Source organism: Miniopterus schreibersii, assembly GCF_964146895.1.
Source record: "Miniopterus schreibersii genome assembly, chromosome: 20".
Classification (NCBI taxonomy): Eukaryota; Metazoa; Chordata; class Mammalia; order Chiroptera; family Miniopteridae; genus Miniopterus; species Miniopterus schreibersii.
In genome coordinates this window covers 16,397,351-16,419,060 of record NC_138122.1, presented here as the reverse complement: position 1 = coordinate 16,419,060, position 21,710 = coordinate 16,397,351, and the positions used below count along the sequence as shown (strand labels likewise).

The window sequence follows — 21,710 nt, the reverse complement described above, 5'->3', positions numbered from 1 at the left end:
GTGTCCCAGGGATGTGAGAACTGAGACGCTGAGCCCTGGGGAGGTGAGCATCTCAGGCTGACACCACTGCAGACAGCACACCACAGAGGCCCCGTAGAGACTCTTGTAGACAGGAATGTGTGAATCTATTAAAATGTCTGAGGACCTCCTGTCCTCTGTGAAAAGGCGACATCAATGACATTTTCCTGCTGACATGCTTCTGCCCACTAGCATCCCTCCCAGCATGTCCTCATTTGTCACCTCCTAACTTGAGTTCTGGGGCAAATCTGGAAACTTATTTGGGACGGACCACCGGCTTCTTGGACATCTGTTCCCTCCAAACCACCTGCGAGGCTAGTCCGCAAGGCAGAGGGGCTTCCTGTAGCGGAGCGGCAATCTGTCCCCTTCAACTTCTTCTCTGCTTCCTTGCAGCTCACCTTGCAGAGCGCCAAGTCCCGAGTGGCCTTCTTTGAAGAGCTCTAGCAGGTGACTCAGCCACCCCAGGATCTACCACTTCTGCTGCTCCTGGCTCTGGCAGGATGGGTCAGACACCGTGGGAGCCATCGTAGGCGGACTGGCTGGGAGCTTTCGTGGGAGCTCTGGAACTCTCCCCCCTGAGTGGAGAGCCCAACCCCCTTCATGTGCAATTGCCTTGAACTGTGACCCTGCAGAGATTTCTCTCATGGGGTTCTAGTTCTCCTGACCTAAGTCTTTAAATTTCTTCAGAAGTATTTGTCTTTCCTTGTCTAATGTGTGACCCCATACTTCCTTCGTCAAAGGCACCCTGGCGGGGGGGGGGGGGTTGTCTTACTGTCCAGTGCTGACCCCCCAGCCCAGGCTGGGAAGCAGTTGTACGGAGTGAAGTGCACAGGCCTCTGGAGGCCAGGAGGCTGGTGCCACCACCCAGAGTGGCAAACCAGAGTCCAAGGGTCAGGTGGGAGCCACTGGCCCTTTTCACCCCCCTTCATCCTTAGCCTCTCCTGCTGTGTTGGGCTGGGGGACCCCCTTGACATGCTTTAGTCAGCACCTGGTAGCTCAGTCATGACTGGGGGGCTCTGTAGGGCTCTGGGGCCCAAACACTGAGCTCCACTGGCCCCAGCCTGCCTTGCTGATATGAATCACCTTTCTCCTGGCCGGCTGCCAGCAAGCCCCTCCTGACCCATTGTACCTGGGCCCCCTTTTGAGGCTGCCCTCATTCCCCAGAGGACCCTTCATTTTCTATTCCCTTGTGGGCCATATGGGGTCCCTTGTGCCCCTCCCAGTGTGAGCCGGCACACAGCTACCCACCCACCCGTGCCTGCAGCAGGCCATAGACCACCCTGTGGCCCACGCTGCCGCCACTTTCCTGCTCTTTCTTTTCTCCTGGGCTTGGTAGCCCTGCTGTGACTCACTGGGCCATTCAGATCCTTCCAATGGGGCTGTTATGCAGAGCAGGTGATAAGCCTTAACCAGTAAAAAGGCATTTATTCAGTGAAGCCGTGTGAGGGCCTAGAGATATTCTGAGAGCACAGTGGCCTCCGACAATCCATTGTGATTTGAGAAGCTGAGCAGCTCACAGAGAGCCTGCCTGTTTTCTACTTTCAGGCTGACCTAACGGTGTCCCTAGCTGGCTGCCATTTTCTTGGGCCACCTTGCCCCAAGGAAGCCAACCCTGTGTGTCACCCCGCCCCTTAGGACACACAGGGTGGGATTTTGCATCTGGACACTAAGTGTGGATGGCACAGAGTTCTCCCTGTCCCTCAAAAGGTCTCTTCTCCGGAGACATGGGGGGAGTCCTCTCACTTTTGTAATGTAGGGTCTGGTTTTTGTGTTGAGGCTCTGTTTCCTCAGGCGCACCACCCATCCCTGAATTTCCAGGAGAGTTACTTTCCTCCTGACCTGTAAATTTAATCCTTCACAGTTGCTGTGGGCATAGGAGCATGGTGGTGGTTTATAAAAACATTGTCCAGCTTTTTAATTATTATTATTATTTAACTGCCGTGTGTATGTCTGAAGTTTGGGAAATGCCAAGCTCTGTGGCCATAAGGGAGCTGGACTGTGCCAGAGCTGCGGCAGGAGTCCCCTTGGGCCTGGGGAGCAGCCTCGGGAGGCCAGCAGAGCCCTGCTCAGCCAGGAACAGCTGGGTTCTCGGCAGGTGGGGGCTGGTGGGCACCTCCGAAGATGGATGGGCGGAGAGGGTGGCGGCCCTCAGAAAGGTCTTGAGCCCCAGTAGAAGGAGAAAGATTGAAAGAGGAGCTTGGTTTTTCAGAAATGTGTGCCTGTGTTTTTTAAAGTGAACATTTTTAGGGCTGGGAGTTTATCAAATAAGGAAGCCTCTCACCTCCGCTGAGAGCACGGCTCTGGCCATGATTATTTCATTACGAGCACTTGTGAGGGTTCTTGGGCAGACTCACCATTCATGAAGTCACTAACCAGCTGTGACCTGCCGTGAGGCTGCACTGTCAACCCTTAGCTCTTCCACTCAGACCACCTCGAGGGTTCGTTCATCCTGATTGAGGCCTCGCCTCAGTCACAGCCACGCTCTGACCTGTGCTATTGACTCAATTATTCATGTACCCACCAGGCCCCACTAGACAACACCCTGTGGCATTACATAACACTTCTTAAGTGACTGTGTTTTGTGATCTTGGGTGCAGGTTTCTCTCTCTCTCTTTCAAGTCAAAACAGCAAGTCCAGAGGCTGACAACCGTGGACAGTGACAAAGTGTTGCTTGCTGACAGTGCTGGAGCTTCATAGCCCCTAGAGAGGGTGACCTTGGCAGGGAGGCAGCCCTGGGGCCAGGCTGTGGGCTTCCAGGGAGGCTCCATCCCTTTTCAAAGACATCAAGCCCCACTTCCTGTGGGGCCTGAGTTTCGACACCTGTCAGGGCCAGACCCTGGGAGACTATTTTCTGTTTTGGGGGATTGTTGTAATTTAAATGATTGTTTTAATAAAAATTCTAAGCTGTAAAAAGTTCATCGTGGGCTTTCTCAATTTGCCTGTTGCGCAGGCCCGCTGAGGTGGCAAGACCATTGGGCTTGGTGACAGGACCACCTCTTGGGTACTGAGTCAGCACCTCTGTCCTCCCTGCCTCCCCAGGACTTCAACTTCAGCCCCATGTCTTTGTGGTAAAAGGATCACCTTTCCTGGGCTGATGACAGCACCTCTTCTATACCTTCACCTGGGCACTCCCTTCCCTCTTCCTGTGGGGCACTCAGAGCCTGGACCTGGTCCTGGTGCCTGTTTCCTTTCCACACCCACTACCTGTCCTCAGTTCCACACCTGAAAACTAGGGTACTGCTCCTGGGTTTCCCCTTCTGGGCTCTGGAGGAGGGGATTGGGGGCATGCAGAGCCACTGGGGCTCTGGGCACTGTCTGCTGGACAGATGAGGCCCACCTATTGTCATAGGACCACACAAATTACAAATCCTAAAATCAGAGATTCGGGCGGCACATGTGTTATCAGGACTTCTAAGGAACCACGGTTCTGCCTGCCACACGGCAGAATGCATTTCAGGTCTCCATTGTACCAGCCCATAAGGAAAAGAACCCATCAGAATACACAAAAATTTCCAAGAATTTAAGTTAAATATAGTTTGTATATATTTGGAAAGATATGTTTGAAGCTGTAAAATAAGAAAATTGTAAAATTGGTGAACAATATTTCATAATTTTAAATTTATAGAACTAGTAACTAATTAGAACACTTATTCGATAAATAATAATATGAAACTGCTTCATTTCTTAAATATAGATTATGTTGTTTTCAGTGATTGGAAATAGTTTGATTTCCTATGTAGTGTGAGTCAGAGAAAATACTTCATAAATACTGCTCATTTGAAGCTATCCAGACAATACTTTTAAAGCCAACCCCCGACCCCCAGATGTTGGTAATATGCTCCCACAGGTCCTGCGGTCCCCATTAAGTGAAGTTAGAATTAATAATACTGCCTGGCGTCTTGGTATGGGGGAGACTGGTCTCGGTCGCCTCTGCTTTTCTCTAGTGTCCTTTGACCATGCTGTAAGCCTAAAGGTGCTGGGTAGCCCTCAGTGCTTAGCTGTGTGTTTGCGACCTGGTCCCGTGGATCCCTGAGCAGCCCCCCCTCCTCCCCCCCAGCGCTTGATTCTTTGCCTTCAGTCCTCGCAGGGACCGAAGCTGAGTGCCTGGCAGCTATCCCCAGGGCTGCCCACCCCGAGAGCTTTCGCTTTGGAGGATTGGATAGGGAGCCACCCACGGGTAACGATGAGTTGGCAGCGGGACTCTGGGGAGAAAGGTATTGGTGAGAAGATTGCTGCAACCGTGTCTAATCCAATTTCTTGCACGTCTGGGGAAGAGAAAGTCGAGCCATCCGCATATTCTCCGTCTCCCTCGCAGACAGCCCAGGCAGCCGAGAGAGGCCACCACGGGCTCTTGTCCCCTCCCGGGGCTCCCTGGCAGCCTGTCATTGCTGCATTATGGCAGGATGCTGCGTCCTCGGGCCCGGCTCGGGTAGGAGTCGGAGCTTGTCTACAGGGAGGCAGCTCGGGGCCATTCATCAGCACCACGAGGACTGACTCAGAGGAACCCCCACTGTGTCTTCTCCCGGTTTCCACTAGATGCCCATTTCTCACTGGGATGCTGGCCCCAGAATAGCTCCTGGCACGTTGCCTCAGAGCCTAGGAAATCAAGACGTCTCCTGACGAGCTCCACAGTCGGAGCAGCCGGAGCCGCCCGGGCCGTCCACTAGGCCGCACGCCTGCTCCGTGCCCCTTCCCTGCAGGGCTGGACGCTTTGCTTCCCAAAACCTGTTTCCCTCTCTGTAAAGAGAGTTGACAGTGATGCCTCTGGGACCTTGTCAGGATAACATGAAGAACAGATGCAAAAAGCACTCCGATTTCTACGAAAAAACGGGTGAGGGTAGGTAGCAGTGTTACCATTATTTACAAGTAATGGAAGCAGCGCGCACGGAGAGACGCGACATCCTTTCTTTGCACCCAGCCATGGGGAGGGCTGAGGAAACCACGCGGCCGAGGGCTCAGGGCCCTTCCCGGCTTGGAACTCAGAAAGACCTGGGGTCAAAGCCCTGCTCAGCCCCTTGCCAGCCTGGTGATCCCAGGCAAGTTACCTAAGTTTTGGGCACAGCAATATCTTCACCCAAACGGGGAGTTGTATAGGGTTTTGTGGGGATTAATAATGCTGGGTCTGAGGAGGGTGGCTCTTTTTCCAGATGCTTCCTCGGGGTGGGGGTGGGTTGCAGGAGGAAGCAGAGAAAAGAGCAGTGGTGACCCAGAGGAAGCCCTGACTCCGAGGGACCAAGCCCACCAGCGGCCCCCACACGGGCCCCATCCCTCCACCTGCACCAGGAGCTTAATGAACCTGCATCTGGCCTGTTTGTCGTCGCTGTGTTTGCCCAGTGCCAGCTGCAAAGCCCGGGAGATGATAGATAACCCAGGCTAGAGCCGCCTGGAAAGGATGTTCTGGTTTGTCACATTAATACTTGCTGCTCCAGTCAATAATTTACTGGAGGCTCAGGGTGGCAGAGGGGCTAGGTGGGCAGCGCTAGGCTCTGCACCTGGAGCTCTTCCCAGAGCCCGTGGGTACCTGGGCTGTAAAAACCCAACCGAAGATGCCAGGGAGGCCCAGCAGTGACCTACTTTTCTCTTAACAGGCATAAGGAAGAAGTCCCCTTGGAGTCGTGCCCATTTCCAATATAAATAATGTAATTCCCCAGCCTGCCTGCTAGGGAGAAGGGGCAGCCTCTGATCTGAAGGAATTAAGTCAGTAAACAAAAGTGAAGAGGGCTGCGGGGGAGGCTCCTTGAGGGCACCTGCTGTGCCACTTGCCCTGAGAGAGGAGTTAACTTCAGACAAGCGAAGTGGTCCAGTGGGAAAGCCTCACTCTCACTCCCCCTCCCCCTGGATTTCCCTGAAGTCTCCCTTTTCCCAGCCGAGGCCTGAGACATCTTCCTGGGCGCCCGGCACACACCTGCCGCAGCCCACCCTCCCCGACAACCGCCCGGCTTGCGCCCTGTGTAATTTTCGGTGGAAGATAGTTCTGGGATCAGCTGCTGAGCCCGGGGCCCTGGGCTGGAGAAGGGCTCCCGGTGGGAGGAAGGGGTTCAGAGGCTGGCGGAGCCACCCGGACTGTGTCCCACCATCACTCAGGAGAGCAGGGCGTGGGCTCTGGCCCCTCCAGCTCTCCCTCCACTTCCAGCCGTATGGCCTTGAGTAAGTCCCCTCCACTCTCTGGGCTTCCATGTCCTCTGCTGTAAAGAGTCGGGTTGGACCAGAGGGACTCTGAGGCCCCTTCCTGTTCCAACAGTCTTCGAATGTCATGTTTCTGAAGGAATTCCTCAGGCTGGTCTCCCAGGTGCTGTCAAACCAGTGTCACGGTCCAGGGAGCCGAAAGGGGACTGACTGACCCAGCATCCCACAGGGGCGGCCACAGACACAAGCTGGACTAGAACCAGGTGCCCTCCCTGGACAGCCAGCCTCATCCCACCCCTTCTTCTAGCCCCACACGCCTCTGGCACAAATTGGGGAGTGGCAGTTGTGGTGCCAGCCCTGAGTTAATGTGAAGGGCAGTGGGCAACAGGGCAGCCAGTTGGCATCGCCACTGTGTGCTTCCTGCTCCCTCCTCCCGAGCAGGGGCCCCGCTCCTGTCAGCCCAGGTAGAGGATGGGGTGACGTGCTGCACCATGGGCCAGGCCTGCTGTGACAGTGGCTCTGCTCTAAAACCCACGGGGACCTCCCTTTATTGCCCACTCCAGATCCCTCCCCCAGCCTTCCCCTCCCAGCCATAGTTCCGGAGGCTGAATCTATTAAGTCCTTCATATTAGCTAGCAAAGGGGAAACAACTCTCTTTCATCTTAACTGGAGTGAATTTGCATTAACACCTGGGGAGTTCTGTTTGCCTTGAGAAAGCACATTGCTATTCTGAGCTGCACGCGCTGCGGAGTCCGTCGCAGTACCCTCTTCTTTTATTAATACGGCTTCTTCCCCCCCCCCCTTCACCTGGGAGGAGGGAGAGCAGCTGGGGATGCCAGGGCTCCCCGCCCCACATAGGAAGGCCCCGGAAACGCCGAGAGAAGCGGGAGCAGGGAGCGGCTTCCAGGTGGAACTGGCATCTTCCCCGCCAGCTTGCGAGCTGGCCACCAGGCTCCAGGGACAGCCCCCACCCCAGCCCAAACTCAGGACCTCCGTTTGTCAAGCTCTGCTGTGGCCAGTCCGTGCTGGGTGCAGGGTGGAGAGGCTCAGGAAGGCCACAGTGGGGGAGACAAGGCCCACTTTGAGGAGCTCCTTAGGCAGGGAAGGGGCCAGGACATGCAGATAACTCAGAGATAACTCCCACTGGGCTGAGGGGCTCCGAGGTCATGATGTGGAAGTCACGGCATTACGGGTGGGCCTGACGCAGTGGCTGCTTTGTGTCTGCCCCGAAAACACTGCTCCTGACCCTCTGGCACCAGGACTGTCATCGGCCACCTCATGTCCTATAGGGCAGTAGCTCATCAATGCAACTTAGAGTGATGGCACCCAGGAAATGTGGAATCTAGGACGGGTGTGGGTTGGGCAGATCTTGTTTTTAGGTCTCAGATCTGGAGACCCAGGTCCTAGAAGGAGAGAAAGAGAGGTCAGGGGAGGAAACAGTGAGCAGTGACACCCCGGCCCTCCACCCCACTTGCCTTCTAGTCTTTCTGGAGACCCAGCTCCTGTCCTGAGTCCAGACCTGGAATGGACATGAGCCCCTACTCCCTCCCTCCAGCTCCCATGGGCTCAGTAGCTGAGGGGGGCCCAGAGTCCTAGATGAGCAGTGAAACAGCCTCCCTCCAGCCCCCCACCTCCTGGTGATCCCAGGAGATAGGGAAGGAGGGAAGATGTAGGGAAGACAAGAGGGGCCAGGCCCCATCTTCTCGGGGGTGGAGAGTTAGGCAGAGAAAGGGACTATGGGTAGCACAGCAGAGCTGGAGTGGGGTGGGGGACCCCCCTATGCTGCTCAGAGGAGAGGGTTTGGCCTCTCGACCCTCACATTCCTCTCCTGCATAATTGACGCAGTTCCCGCTGACCACAGGGCCATCATGGGGGTTGACCGGAATCGTGGATACCAGGTTCTGAGCCAGTGCTTGCCGCAGCGAGAGTTTATTAAACGAGGCCTGCCGCTGTGTGGCTATATAGCTATTTACTGTTAGTTTGTTCTGACTCAGTTATCAGAGGAGACAGCTCAGGGAAGCAGGGGCCATCATGGCCAGGAGGGGTTCTCCCACAGCTCTGCCACCCACTCCTGCACCCTGGGCTCCTCTCCAGATCACCCTGAATCCCCCAGCCCGCCAGCATGAAGAGGGGGGCAGGACGTGGCTGTTGGGGGATCCCCCAGCACTGGGGTTCAGGCTCTTGTGGGTTGACAGCAGGAGAGGGGCTGGGCGTAGCCCCTTGAGACTCGGAGGGGAGTCCAGAGGGTCTGGAGTCTTGGGCTGGCATCAGCATTCCACAGGCATCCCTGGCCCTCCAGCAGCCTGCCCAAGACTGGGTCCATGCCAGGTGCCATGCTGCTCTCTCCAGTGACATTTACCAGCCAGGAGGTGGCCACCCAGACGTGAAATCAGTGCCAGCCTGAGGCTAGACCACTTCATTAGAGCTGGCTCTGCTCCGCTGGGTAGGTCAGCACAGGCCAAGCACAGCCCCGGCCCCAAGCCCCTCGGCTCCTCTGGGCCCTGCTGCCTGGCTCAAAAGGGCAGGGCCCACCTTTCACCTCTACCCCAGCACTGACCCTGTCTGCCTGGGTCAGGGCCATAACATCCCCTGAGGATGGAAACACTAGCAACAGTGATTGGTGTTGGCCTGGGCATTCCTGGTCGGCCTCCTTAGACCTCAGCAGTCCCAGGAGGGCCACATTCACCACTGCACACACCAGCCCGGGTTCACGGCACTGGCTCCCACTTAGGTCATTACCTGGTGGCATCATGAGGCCCCATGAGAGCCCTGTGCAGTCGCCATCCCTCCCATGTGAGGCAGGAAGAGACTAAGGCTCAGAGAGGCCAAGTGAGTTCTCAGAACTGGGGTTTGAACCCAATTTTACCCACTCCCTGGGCTCATTCTCCCCCTTGGCTTCAAAGGAGACTCCCTCCCTCAGGCCCAGCTCAGAGCAGGCGGGACAGAAGTCCTCCCTTCACATTGCCTGGGTGTGGCCATGGGCCCTCTGAGCGGCCTGGCAGTGGGGACAAACCCCTGGGCACGACAGGTGTGGGAAAGGCTGTCCAGGGGCGGTGTCAGATTCTGGGAGAGGCGGTCCCAGTCCTGGCCTCGACCCCCACAGGGGATGAATAGCTGATGCGGGGGTTGGGCTTAGTGCATTTGGGGTACATGTGCTCATTCATTCACGTGCCCCCACTTGGCAGCTCCTCACTGAGCTTTTCCCTGGTGGGGCTGTGGGGCCCTTGCGGGACAGAAAGAGCGAGAGTCCTGGGTGCAGGTGTGGGCTTCGTCTCTTCCCAGCTGGGGGTCATGGCAACCCCTTGGCTCCAATTTTCGAAGCTCGAAAACGGGGTCACTGATGTCTGCCTCAGATAAGTAAATAAGACAATGCACTTTAAGTGCTCAGCACTGTGCCCGGCACCCAGTGCCTGGCGATCACCAGGGAGCACATGCTACCCAAAGGGATGATCTCCCATCACCGTCTCATTGATCAAAACTCAGACTTTATCCACCTGGCACTTCCAGAGTGCCTGGGGCAAGCAGGTGGCTGAAACCTTCTAGTCTGATTCCCCCTGCCCAGCACGGAGCCTGGCACAGAGGAGGTGCTCAGTACCTATTTGCTGAGTGAATGAATGAGTCTCAGTTTCCGGAACGAGGATCTTAAAGTGCCCGAGGATCTTACCCCACTCCCTCGGCTGTTGTGCAATTCAGGTGAAATGATGGCTCAGAAAGCATTTGTTTTTATAATAAAAAAAAAAAGAGGAGGAGGGAGGCAGTGACTTCCCAGCAAACAGCGGGGTGCTGGGCGAGAGTCTGGGGCACGATGTCCCCCTGGCCAGCTGGTCCGGACAGCTGAGCTGTAATCGCCACAGTCCCTAGTCATCGCTCAGCCACCCCCTCCCTCGGCCCCTCTGGCTCGGAGGAGCATCCATCAGCGTCTCCTTCCCCTCCGACAGCCCAGACAATTAGCCAGTCCTGCCTGAACCCGCAGGCCCTGGCCCTGCCGCTTGGAGCCACTGCAGCCGCCCCCTCCGCCAGCCCCCCTCAGAGCCTGGTGGAGGCTGCGAGGCAGGCACGAGCCTCAAATCCGAATCCATGAGACCTCTTCTCTACTAGGTGAGGGGACACTGCTGTGTCCCCATTTTACAGACAAGGACATTGATTCCCAGAGGCCAGAGACTTGTCCGGGCTCAACGAGTGAGTCCCAGAACTGTCACTCAAGCGCTGGTTAATCTAGTTCCTGAGTCTCCGCTTTTAACTTCTACCGCCCCCCTCCAGGCCTCAGTTTCCCCTGCACGCTAGACAGCTGCAGACTTCCTGAAGTTTCCAGCCCTGTGGAGCCTGGCAGAGGGGCTGCTGCCGCTCGCCCCATCCCAGTGTCCCAGGGACAGCATGATAGATGAGGATCCCGTGGGGGGCAGGTGCGACACGCCCACACATGCTTGGACCAACCGTTGGGTGATGGATCTTTTCCTCTCCCCTCCCCAGGGGCTCAGCTCCATCTGGTCAGGCGTAGTGCCAGGCTGATGCACGGACCGCCTGCCAGGTCACCCTCACTTCGGCCGCCACCTGCATCCTCACTGCTGTGCTCCAGGGTCAAGAGGGCAGCTCTGAGGTCCCTCATTCAGTCATTCAACAAACACATCAAGGCCTATATGCGCTGGAACACAGAGCAAGCAAGACAGACTAGGAAACGAGCTGTCACCCACCAGTGTGACAAATGTCACAGGGCAAATAGAGGGTAGCTGTGAGAGCCAGAGGGGGACTCGGATCCCAGGGACCAGGGTGAGGGGTGTGACTGAGGTGTGGGAGCAGCTTACACAAAGGCCAAGAAGTGAGAAAGAACAAGGTATGTTCATGCAACTGCAACAAGTCAGGGTGACTAAGGCACGGAGACAGGATGGGGCCGGGGGCCAGGGGGCCAGGGGAGGCTGGGGAGTAGGGTGAGGCTAGTTTGGGTGAGAGAAATGAGGAGCCAGGTGGGCACTTCCAGAAGATCTTGCCACTTCTGGAGGAGGGCGACCTGCCAAGGGCCTGCTGAAATAGAGGAGCAGGAGAGAGGGAGCCCTGGTGCGGTGGGACGGGAGAGGGATGTGAGACTGCTGCCGACAGCAGTCAGGGCCCGAAGCCAGGGGATGACAGTATTAGCCCCACTTTACAGATGAGGAAACCGAGCCTTGGCAATGGGGAAGGACTAGCCCAAGGTCACTTTTGGAGAGAGAGGCAGAGCTGGGCTGCAGGTAAGGTTGTGTGAGAGCTGATGGCCCCTCAAACCCTAACATCCAGGCCTCTAGTCCGAGGACACCCCCTCACCAGCACCGGCACCGCCTCATTCAGGGAAGCAGCTGTCCCTTCCTGCTGCCACAGACAGGAGCCAGGCAAGAAATATCGCATCATTAAAATGACAAATCCCTTCACTAACTGAACTGGAAGGTCTGTCTCCCTGCCTCAGATCCCTTCGGCCCCCCTCTCCCCCTTGCCCCCAGGCTCACATTCCCTTCTAGACCAGCAAAAAGGCCTGGCTGGGACCACTGCTTTGTCCCTGAGATGACCTTGGGCCTCCAGCCCTCCAACAGGGTCTGGGTGGGGGGGAACTTTATTCTACAGCTGAGGGAAGAGGCTCAAAGAGGGGACAAGACCCTCAGCTGGGGCTCCCTCCTTTGCAAAGGTCCTTGCCATTGGCCCGTGTTAGCAGTAGGGAGCGGAGGGTGCCCCAAGTGACCCCAAAGGCCCCGTCCAACCCTAGGATTCCACAGCCATGCCCTGCTCCTACTCAGAACAAGTCTGAAGCCACACTCGCCTTCCAGAACAGTGTTGCCAGCTCGTGATTGGCTATAGAGCCTTTTTCCTTCAGGGTCAAACCTGTCTCCCACCTTGGGGGGCATTTTCTTGTCTGAGCCTCACCCTGTGGAGTATGGATCAGGGGTCTTTCTCCTGAATGTACAGGCAGGAAATCCTCCGGCCTTAGGCAGGTTGCTGCCCTCAGTTTCCCCTTCTGACAGTGGGGGACTGACCTTGGTTTTTTGACTGAAGGTGAGGCTTGTGCAGGGTGCGGAGTGAGAATATGTCTCTCCCCACAGCCACCCATATATGTCGGTGTCTCTACACCTGCGTGTGTGGAGAGGCCCACATGTTCAAAGTTCACTGAACCTCAGACATATGTGCTCATATCGACTCTGCCCCAGCTGAGCTCCAGCTCCGCTCCGCCCTGAATTCTCAGGCCCCAGGTGCTCAGACCCCCGCATGTACACATCCACTCCGGCACGTGTGTGCACCCACATCCGGCCACAGATGCACACATCTGGGCTGATGTGCCCAGGTGCATTCTGGCAGGCATGCCCACACCCCCTCATGTGTCCACCAGACCCATCTGTGTACATCTGTGTCATGTGCACAGCCACTGAGAGCCCCATGTGGAGTTTGGCTTTTCTGGGAAGCGGGGCAGGTGAGCAGATGCGGGGAGACGCTGCCCAGCCCAGCAGGCAGCCCGGGTTCCCAGAATGAACCCCCTTTCATCGTCCCTCCTCCAGGCCAGCCAGCAAGGACACGCTGTTCGTCCGCCCAGTGTCCTGGTCTCCTTGGACGCAGACAGAGCCCACAGAGACGTCTGGCGCATCCTGACTCAGTCACAGGAGCTGCTACGCTCCCCTGCCCCCGCTCCCTTCCCTGTCCCCAGAGCTGTCCGGCCTGTCCTTCCCCACCTGGTGGGCAGCTACACCAGCCCCCACTCTCAGGTCCTCGGTGGGGAGAGTGCTTCTTTCAGGAATCACCATGAGGTATCTCCCAGGCCCTCCCACCTGACCTCAGACAGGTACTTCCTCTCTCAAGACCTCAGTGTTCCCTTCTGAAAAATGGGAAGGAGGTCGAACTAGAAATTTGCCAAGGTTCTGTCCATCTCTGGCTGTGTGATTCTCCCAAAGGCCAGGAGAAGGAAGGGGAGGGGGGTCAGGTGAGGAGATACAGGGAGGAGGAAGCAGGGTTGAAGGGACAACCCCTCTCTGGCCCAACACCAGGCCTCACAGGGTTAGGGGTTGGAGCACCCCTGAGTCTGGGGCTGTGCTTGGTGTGCAGTCTCTCAGTTGATCTTTCCTGCTCCCTCCCAGTGGGTGCTTCATTGCCATTTTACAGATAAAGAAACTGAGGCCTGAGGAGATAGCATGAGGAGCCAGGAGCTCCCAAGCTCCCTGCACTTCCCCACACTAAGGGCCACAGTGTGGGCGCCATGCCCGAGACAACTCCAGTACTCCCCGTCCTGCCCTTGGTCAGGGAGGGTGGCCTTCCGGGAATGGCTTTCTCCAGAGCCAGGCACCTCCCTGTCCTGCTCCTGGCTCTGAGCCCACCCCTCGGCACTGCCCATCCGTCTGCTGTAGCTTCCTGGCAGGGCCAGTGGGCCATACATCACCTGATGAAGCCTGAGGCAGCCGGCCAGGCGGGTGGGCAGGGTGTTGCCGGGAGCTCTGGACCCCAGAGCTTAGCCCGGGTACGACCCACCTTGGTGCCGAAGGTCCCCTGCCTGTGAACAGGGAGCTGGGTCCAGCAGAGGAGGGGTCTCCTTAAAGTCCAAAGCCCACCATGGAGTAGCCACTTCTTGTGGGGAGGGATGAGGGAGGTAGTTGGACGCCACGAGGTGACCTGGCTGAAGGGGAGTGTAGGTCGAGCTAATGGCTGAGCAGGTGGAAGGCACCAAGGTTGAACATTTGGCAGGAAGACAGAGATTTTTATCTCTCCCCCCCCCCCTAAGTAATTTGCTGATGTAGGTCGCTAGGGTGCTGTCTCCTGACTGAGTTACTGATGGGGAGTGGGAGCCAGGAGGGCCACTGGGAAAGGCTCACAGCCAGGGGTGTCTCAGCCCCACATCAGCCACCTGCCCTCACCTGGGCTGCCTCTTTAGGGAGCCTCCAGTTCATTCATTCATTCATTCATTCATTTGACAACTATGAATGAGCATCTACTGTATGTCACAACATAAGGATGCAGTAATGAACAAAATTCAGCACCAGGCAAGAAAGAAGAGTCCACAGTACGTTAGGCTGTGGTAAGTGCAAGCCAGGATAATAAAGCAGGACAGTGGGAGAACAGGTGCGGTTTGTGTGTGTTTTTATTTTTTAAGCTAGGATGGCCAAGAAAGGCCCATTGGGAAGTTGACTTTTGAGTAAAGACCTTAAGAAGGGAGTGATGTAGATGTCTAGGGGGAGAGCATTCCTGGCAGACATACAACAAGTGCAAAGGCCCTGAGGCAGGAATGTGCCTGGCTCTCTGCCAAGAGTAGGCAGGGCAGGAGGCAAGAGCAAGGGGGTGAGGAGGGAGGTGTTTTGGGCCCCTTGGTAATTTTGGCTCTTCCTTCGACTAAGGTAGATGCCATTGGAAGACTGTGAGGGGACCATGCCTGAGTTTAGGAGAGTGACCAATGATAGGTTAGGGGACCAATGGGAAGGGCATGTTACAGAGGCCCTCTGTCCATGGTCTGTCTGTCCTCCCTCCTTCTTTCCTTCCTTCTCTGTTCTTTTTTCTTCCTTCATTAATTAATCCTCACTGAGTGCCAGGCTTTTTGTGAATTCAATCCAAAGGACACTCCACCTGTCTCCCCTCCACAGGCACCCCACAATGTCTGCCCTGCATGCCTGGGGTGATGACTGGCCCCCTCTGAGTTCCTCTCCATGCTCTGGTAGGTCAGCCGTGTCCCCTTCACATGGGTGCAGAATGGCAGCTGTGCACGTGCAGAGAACCCACCAAGTGTTGGTGTTCAGGGCTGGTAAGCCTCACACGCACCCAAGGCCAGTGTGGAGCACACACGAGATGTCCTCTCCCCTCCCTGGGCATCAGTTTCCCCATCTAAGACATGAGCACAAGGGACATGAGTGTGAGGACACAGGGAGGGGCTGGGCTTGCCCTGCACCCCATTCTATAGGAAACTGGGCTTTGGGGTCCCTTTAGTGCTTCCCAAGGACTTCTCCTCTTGATATGATAGAACCCCAAGTCTGCGATAAACCTCTGGCAGGGACCCCCCTCCTTTAGCTGCCCCAGGGGCCCTCTTGGAAGAAACAGCAGAAGAGCAGGAGGTCCCAGTGGTGACCCAGCCCTGCTCCCCGCCCTAGTCCCGCACGGCCCCCCAGTTCACCCCAGCCCCCCACAGCTCCTCTAATTACACAGCCATAAAGCACAAATCTCTAACGATCCAATTAGTAACGCTATTACTGCTCTGTCCAGGATTAAAATTACCAATTAAACTGCTGTCGATTTTATCATCACTTAGGCTCGACACAACCGGGGCACTGCGGGCCACTGCGGGCCACAGAAGATCATTAGCGGGCCTTGTGTGGGGACCGACTCGGGCCAAGACTGCAGGCCTAACTCAGCCCTGGAGATGGTGCAGCCCTCACTGGGGACTCCAGAGGATTATAGCCCAGTTTCCTATAGAAGTGGTGGTGGCCGGGATAGGAGGAGCTCCTGGAGGACCAGCCCTTCCCTGAGCAACACCTCCAGTCTGGGCGCCCCCATGGTCCCCTCATCAAACAAAACTCACCCATTCTATGTCCCAGTCTCTTAGTGCCAGGCTAATCTTTGCAGCTGAACTCTGGGACAAGGGGCCATAGGCGCTCATCTGAAAGCCTGGCCCCCACGTCCCCTGCTTCCTCTCTCTGCCACCACAGCACCCTCCGCACACAGGCTCACTGTGCCATCCTTGTGTGATATGGTTGGGGCGAGTGCCGCTCTGATGAGCTGCTCATCAATGGTCAGCACTGTCTCCCAGGTGACATGCAGGGAGCCCTTTTAGGGGCTCTCAGTGCCTTGTCTCAGAGCAGGGGAGACGTTGGAGTGCAAAGCCAGGGCCCAGAGAATATGCAAGTGCTGGCTCTGCCTCTTGGAGGTGGTGAGCTCCTCACCCCTGGAGGTGTGCAAACACAGGCTGCACCCAGGCCACCTGGCAGCAGGTGGTGGCAGCAGCTCAAGCACAGGGAAGGGTAAGTGTTGGGCTAGATGACTGAAGCCAGGTAAATAATTTGGCTCTCCTAAGAAAGAATTTGAGGGGTGGTGGGCAGCTAGAGACAGGGAGGGAGGCACCAACCTGAAAACTCAGCCCCAGGAGTATGCTAAGGGATTCTGGTCCAAGGAACGACGAGGATCCCTTGGAGACATGGCGTCCTTCCTCTTTCTGTGCGGTCCTGACAAACAGGTGCCCTCATTCCCAGGTGAGGCACCAACCTCCAAGTTTCAATGACTTGCCCAAGGTCACACAGTTTTCCTCTTGGGTTTGACCCCAGAGGACATGCTTGTGCCCCCTGGTGGGTGTGCCAAGTGAGGTTGCAGAGCCCACTCATAGGGTCTGTGCACTCAGTTCCTGTGCAGCTCTTTGATCAAGTGGAAGCTGACACACAGTCCCTAGTGTCACCAGAGAGGTACAGAGAGAAGGAGACAGGCCCCTCGGGGACTTCAGGGCCCCAGTCTTACCCTGATCAGGGTGGTGAGACCCTGCAGGGAGAGGCAACTCCTCCCCCACCACCGTCATAGGCCAGGCAAGATAGGGCCTCTTCTGGGAAGAGCAACCGCCGCAGGCAGGTTGGTGGAGCATCTAGTCAGAGGCAACAGACAGGCAGGGCTCTGGGAGCCCAAAGCAATTAGGAGCTGCCTCGCACCTCGTCTCCTGCCAGCTGCCACAGCTGTCACTCAGGAAGTGGGCCTGGAGCAGGCACTGGGCCCTCAGTACCCGCGATCTCCCTCCCAGCCAGCAGCCTGGCCATGCCCTGGGGATAGGTTTCTACTCACAAGGGGAGACCGAGGCCCAGAGAGGCCCAGAGAGAGGGATCTGTCATTTTTTGGGTGAGACATACTTAAAATCCTCTTACTTTGCCCAGACTCAGTTTTCCCCACCAGGCCTTCTGCCTTTGGAGCAGTGGTTCTAACCCTGGCTGCACCTTAAAAGCTGCTGGAGAGCTTTTTAAAAATGCCCAGGCCCAGGCCCAGGTCCCAGCCCAGCCGGGTGAGAGCAAACTCTGTGGGATGGGGGTGTCCTGGGTGAGTCCCCTGCTGGGTTTTTGCACTTATTGACAAACCCTGCCCTGAGGGATAGAAGCTTCTCTGCTCCTGTGGCCATGTCTCCCTCTGCCTTCTAGACCACTCCTGGGCTCAGGAGAGTCTGGGGACTGGAGAAGGAGGATCTAAAGGTCCAGCCTCAGCAACAGGTGTGAGCACTGTGTGTTCTAGGGACAGTGGCACCAGGCGCTGTCACCTTTGTCATCTCATCAGATCCTCGCAGCAACTCTGGCTGTGTGGTGGCACCATCAGCCCCATTTTACAGGGGAGGAAACTGAGGCAGGACAGGTGCCACACTCAGGGCACAGAGCTGGTAACAGAAGACAGGGTTCATTCCAGCCACACTGGACTCTGAGTCCAGCGTTCTTTCTCCATCACCAAGTTGCTTGTTAAAGAGCAACACATTCAAGGACCTGTTCCCTTCGTCCCATTTTCTCCATCACCTGCTCTGTCCTGTCTATCCCTGTCATCAAAAGGCTCGGGGGGGGTGCCCAGGGCAGAGCAAGATCAGAGCAGACAAGGGCCTCTGGGATCAGGCCTACACCCCCTCCCGGCCGGGTCTGCCTCTGCAAGTCTATAAATTCCATTATTCATCAAGTGACTGTGTGAGTTTGCCCAGACGATGAATATTTTATTCATCTCCAGACACTGTCCCCAGCAGGTCCTTGGAACAATACTGTTCCCTAGGCAAGGAGCAAAGGCCAGGGCCTCTGCCCTCCCTGGACACCCCTCCCTCACCCTATTTACCTCCTGCGACCCCCAGCAGCCCCCCAGCTCAGGCAGGGCTATGGTCAACAGTCCTGGCATGACCTTGAACCTGGAGCTTGCCCTCCCTCCATTTTGATTTTCTCCTCTGGACAATGGGCTCATTTATTGCCTCATCAGGCTCTGCGAGTCCCTCAATAAATTCACCCTGCTCTGCAGGGCCCTGCGCTCTGCCAGGAGCTCTCCCTGGTGCTGAACACGAGTGGGGAGAGAGTGCCGGCCTCAGAGCAGCAGTCTCCGGGCCAGGGAGGGTGGGGGGCACACTGGTTTTGACAGGATCGGGCTCCAGTCTCTGGGATCAGCCCCCGGACAAGATGGTCCCCATTCCTTTCTCCCAGCCTCCTTGCCCCTTGGTGGATTCTCCCAGAGTCACAGGTGGGTTACCTCTCCCAGGGTCTCCAGCACCCTGAGCCAAGTACTAGCGGGTGAGGTCTGTGGAGACCCTTCTCAGGAGGGACCCCAAGTCTCCTGGTGAAACCCCAGGGAGTGCAGTGTGATGGCAGCAACACCTTCCCCAGATCGGGGAGCGAGAGACATGATTCACACCTTGCAATCACTCCATCTGTTCCCCTGAAACGCGCAGAGGAGAGGATGGGGCTGCAATGCCGAAGGCAAGTGGATGATCATTCATTCATTCATTCATTCATTCATTCATTCATTCATTCATTCATTCATTCATTCTCTCTCTCATTCATTCTCTCATTCATTCTCTCTCTCATTCATTCTCTCTCTCATTCATTCATTAAGAAGATGTTCATCCAGCCCCTGCTCCCTTCCCAAGCCCAGCCCATTCCTGTGCTAGGTTCAGGGTCTGGGGAATGCAGGGTAGACCCTGCCCTCCAGAGCTGAGGGTGGTCCTCACTTCCGAGCTTCTGCCCACCTGGCTCCTCCTGGAGCTTCCCTTGACTCATAATAAGAACCACCGTCTCCATGCACTGAGCACTCACGTGTAGGATCTAAGTGTTCACTCCGGGGGTTAGATGTGTTCCTACTTAACAGGTAAGCCGAGGCGCAGAAAGGTGAGTGTAGACACCCAAGGTCATACGGCCAGCTCTGGGTTCTCTAGGCAGAACTCTTACTGCTTGTGGCAGAGACTTTTCAAGCCCTGTCTTCATGTCCTTTGTAAAAATTGCCCGCACCGTTCTCTGCTGCCCTTCAGCAGACAGCGAGCTGCAGCCTCAGCCACACTGTGCAGCCCCCTGGCACTTGCTGGGTGAGCCCCAGGTACCGCAGCTCCCTCTCGTCCTCTGACTCCCACCCTGGCTTGCTCAAAAGACTTGGCACCCAGGACTGCCCAGTGGCCCAAGATGCACAATCGTAGAGGGCCAGGAGGTTGACAATAGTTCCCAGAGGAGGCAGCATTCCTCTGAGCCTGAAAGGGCAGGAAGAGATCAGCATGGCTCAGGGCTTGCTCCCACCTTGGCCTTGAACCCCCAGCTCTGCCTCATACGGCTGCATGACTTACTTGGGCCCTTCAGTGCCCCCGCCCATGAATGGGGGCAAGGCCAAACTGCCTTCAGAGGTTCAGAGAACTTAGCAGGTTACATGCACAGCCCAGGTGTAGCCCATGTATGCACCTGAGTAAGAGGAGCAGGTGTAGCTGGTGGCATATGGAAGCTCCCTGGGCCCACAGCCAGCTCTGGGCTTTGGCTCTGCACCAGGGGAGAGGACAGGGACTAGCCTGAGCCACCAGGGGACTGGGGTTTCAGAGATGGCCCTAGCAGTGGGGTACACTACAGTCTTGGGGCTATCATCCCCTGTCTCTTTGGCCTGCTGGAGCCAGACAGCAGCCCGGTCACAAGGTAGACAGCCCGGCCCCTTGACCACAGACCAAGGCTGAAGTCCGGAGGGGGCTTGTGTCAGACCTGCAGGGCCTGGCCATGTAAGTAAGCCCACCCACTTGATTTTTATTTGATTTATCTCAGGGACTGTTTCCGCACCATCGTTTGAAAATTCTCCACCTGGGCAGCAAGGCTGGGAGCAGCAGGAGACATAGCAGAAGATGCCCCTCCATCAGGCGAGTACTAACACGCTCTGCAGCAGCCCCTCTGGGAGTCACCAGGATCTGGGTTTCCCACCAGCCCCTCGGCAGGCTCCAGCCCACCCTCCCTTGGTGCAGGGGACCTGATTTAGAACCGGCTGGCCTGGGCTGGTGCAGCCTGGCCCCTCAGTAAATGCCACAGGAGTGAGCTGCAGCAGCTCACACTCTCAATCAATATGTGGCAGCTATAATTATTATTAATTCATATTTCTCGGGGGGATTTTCATGCTAATAGGAAATTCCCAAGAGGTACAGGGAGGCACTGTCAGGCACCTCTCATATGTCATATCGCTTCATCCCCACCACTGCCTGGGAGGTATCATTGCCACCTTCACTTCACAAGTAGGAAACTGAGGCCCTAGGAGGTTAAGGGAAAGGACTATGTTCCCGCAGCAAAGAGGTGGTAGATGCAGGAGCCTCAGGTGTGTCTGGCTCTGAGTTCTGAATTCTTATATCTCCACTCCCCGGCTCCACCAGAAGACCTGAGGGAGCTCAAAGCACTCAGCTCCAGTGGTGGGATGTCAGACAAGGGAACAGCTGGATGAGGGGGGCTTCAGGTGCGGGCTTTCCTGGAGCCTCTATTTCCCCAGACACAGGTCCTAATGGGCACCCGACTAGCCCACAGAGGCTGGGGAGACAGACAAATAGCTGGGGTCCTTCCTGACTTCTCTGCGGGTTTCAGATGCTGTTGGGAGTCCCCTCCAGGGTCGTGCCAAAGAAGTGCTGGGGTCCAGGTCTAGCCCAGCTTAGCTCAGCCAGGCCTGGCATCTCTCCCTGAGCCCCCTCTCCCCAGGCCCTAAAACAGGGCTGTGATTAATCAGCGACAAAAGCAGAAACAAGCAGAAAAATGTAATCAACTTGGGAAGGGCAGGTTCAGGCAGGGCTGTGACAATCTGCTTTCCCGCTGGGGCCATTGGCTGATTGGACCAAAGGGGGCAGGGAGGTGGTTCCGATGGAGCCTCCAGGGGCAGGGCCCACAGCTGGGGCCACAGCAAAGCCAGAGGGTCATTCCCTCCCCCCTAAATATATACTCACATCTGTGCACACATGCCCATGCCACTTCCAGCCCAAGGTCTGCGCCCTGCCCCCCCACCCACCCAGGCTTCTGCCAACCAGCTCCTGTCCTCCCTTCCCCTGCCAGCTCACAACCCTGGCACATACAGGTGTCCAAACACTTCTGACCCACGTCCATCTGCATGTGGACTTGCAAACACTTGTAAGCACCCTTGTGGATAAAAGATATATGCACACACATGCTGTTCCCGTGAACACCTGCCACCTCATCCTGAGGTGCACACATGCCCTGCACACGCATTAGGTCTAACCTGCAGCCATGTGAACTGACAGGTCCTTACCCCAGTCCCTGCAGACACCCAGCCACTTCTCTGTCCCTCAGTATCCCCTGGGCCATGAGACAGACCCTGCCTCCTCCTCTGCAGGCTGAGGGGTGGAGGCTTGGGAAGGAGCCAAGGACCGAGGCTCTACTGGTGGGTGGGTTGGGGGGGCGGCGTGTCCGCTAGGAAGTCTCAGCCACAGGGCAGGGGAGCCTGCCCCAGACCCGGCCCGGCTCCTGCCTGCTGCCCTGCTTCATGACCTTGCTCAACGCCCTTGTCTCTCAGCCTCAGTTTCCCTACCTCAGCGCCTCTCCGGCACCGACACTGTGTAATTCCCCTCGAGGACACGGCCGCCTGGAGCCCGCCTCACCTCATTGCCAGGTCTCTGCACCTCAGTTCCCTGCTCTCAGTTC

The 21,710-nt window shown here is 56.7% G+C and overlaps 1 protein-coding gene across 3 annotated transcripts in view; it reads left to right on the top strand.

Moving 5' to 3' along the window:
- The window catches only part of NF2 (NF2, moesin-ezrin-radixin like (MERLIN) tumor suppressor), a gene marked incomplete at its 3' end in the record, with an annotated part of 61,182 nt that extends 58,247 nt beyond the window's left edge, over nt 1–2,935 (top strand). For 2 of the 3 annotated variants that reach the window (XM_081122966.1, XM_081122965.1), the window contains one exon: nt 412–2,935. Coding sequence is in view for 2 of the 3 variants with exons in the window: in XM_081122965.1 (XP_080979091.1) it covers nt 412–462 (51 nt within the window). The remainder of the gene's footprint in view (nt 1–411) is intronic. The other variant, XM_081122968.1, reaches the window with a different exon arrangement.
- Nucleotides 2,936–21,710: the final 18,775 nt, after the last annotated feature.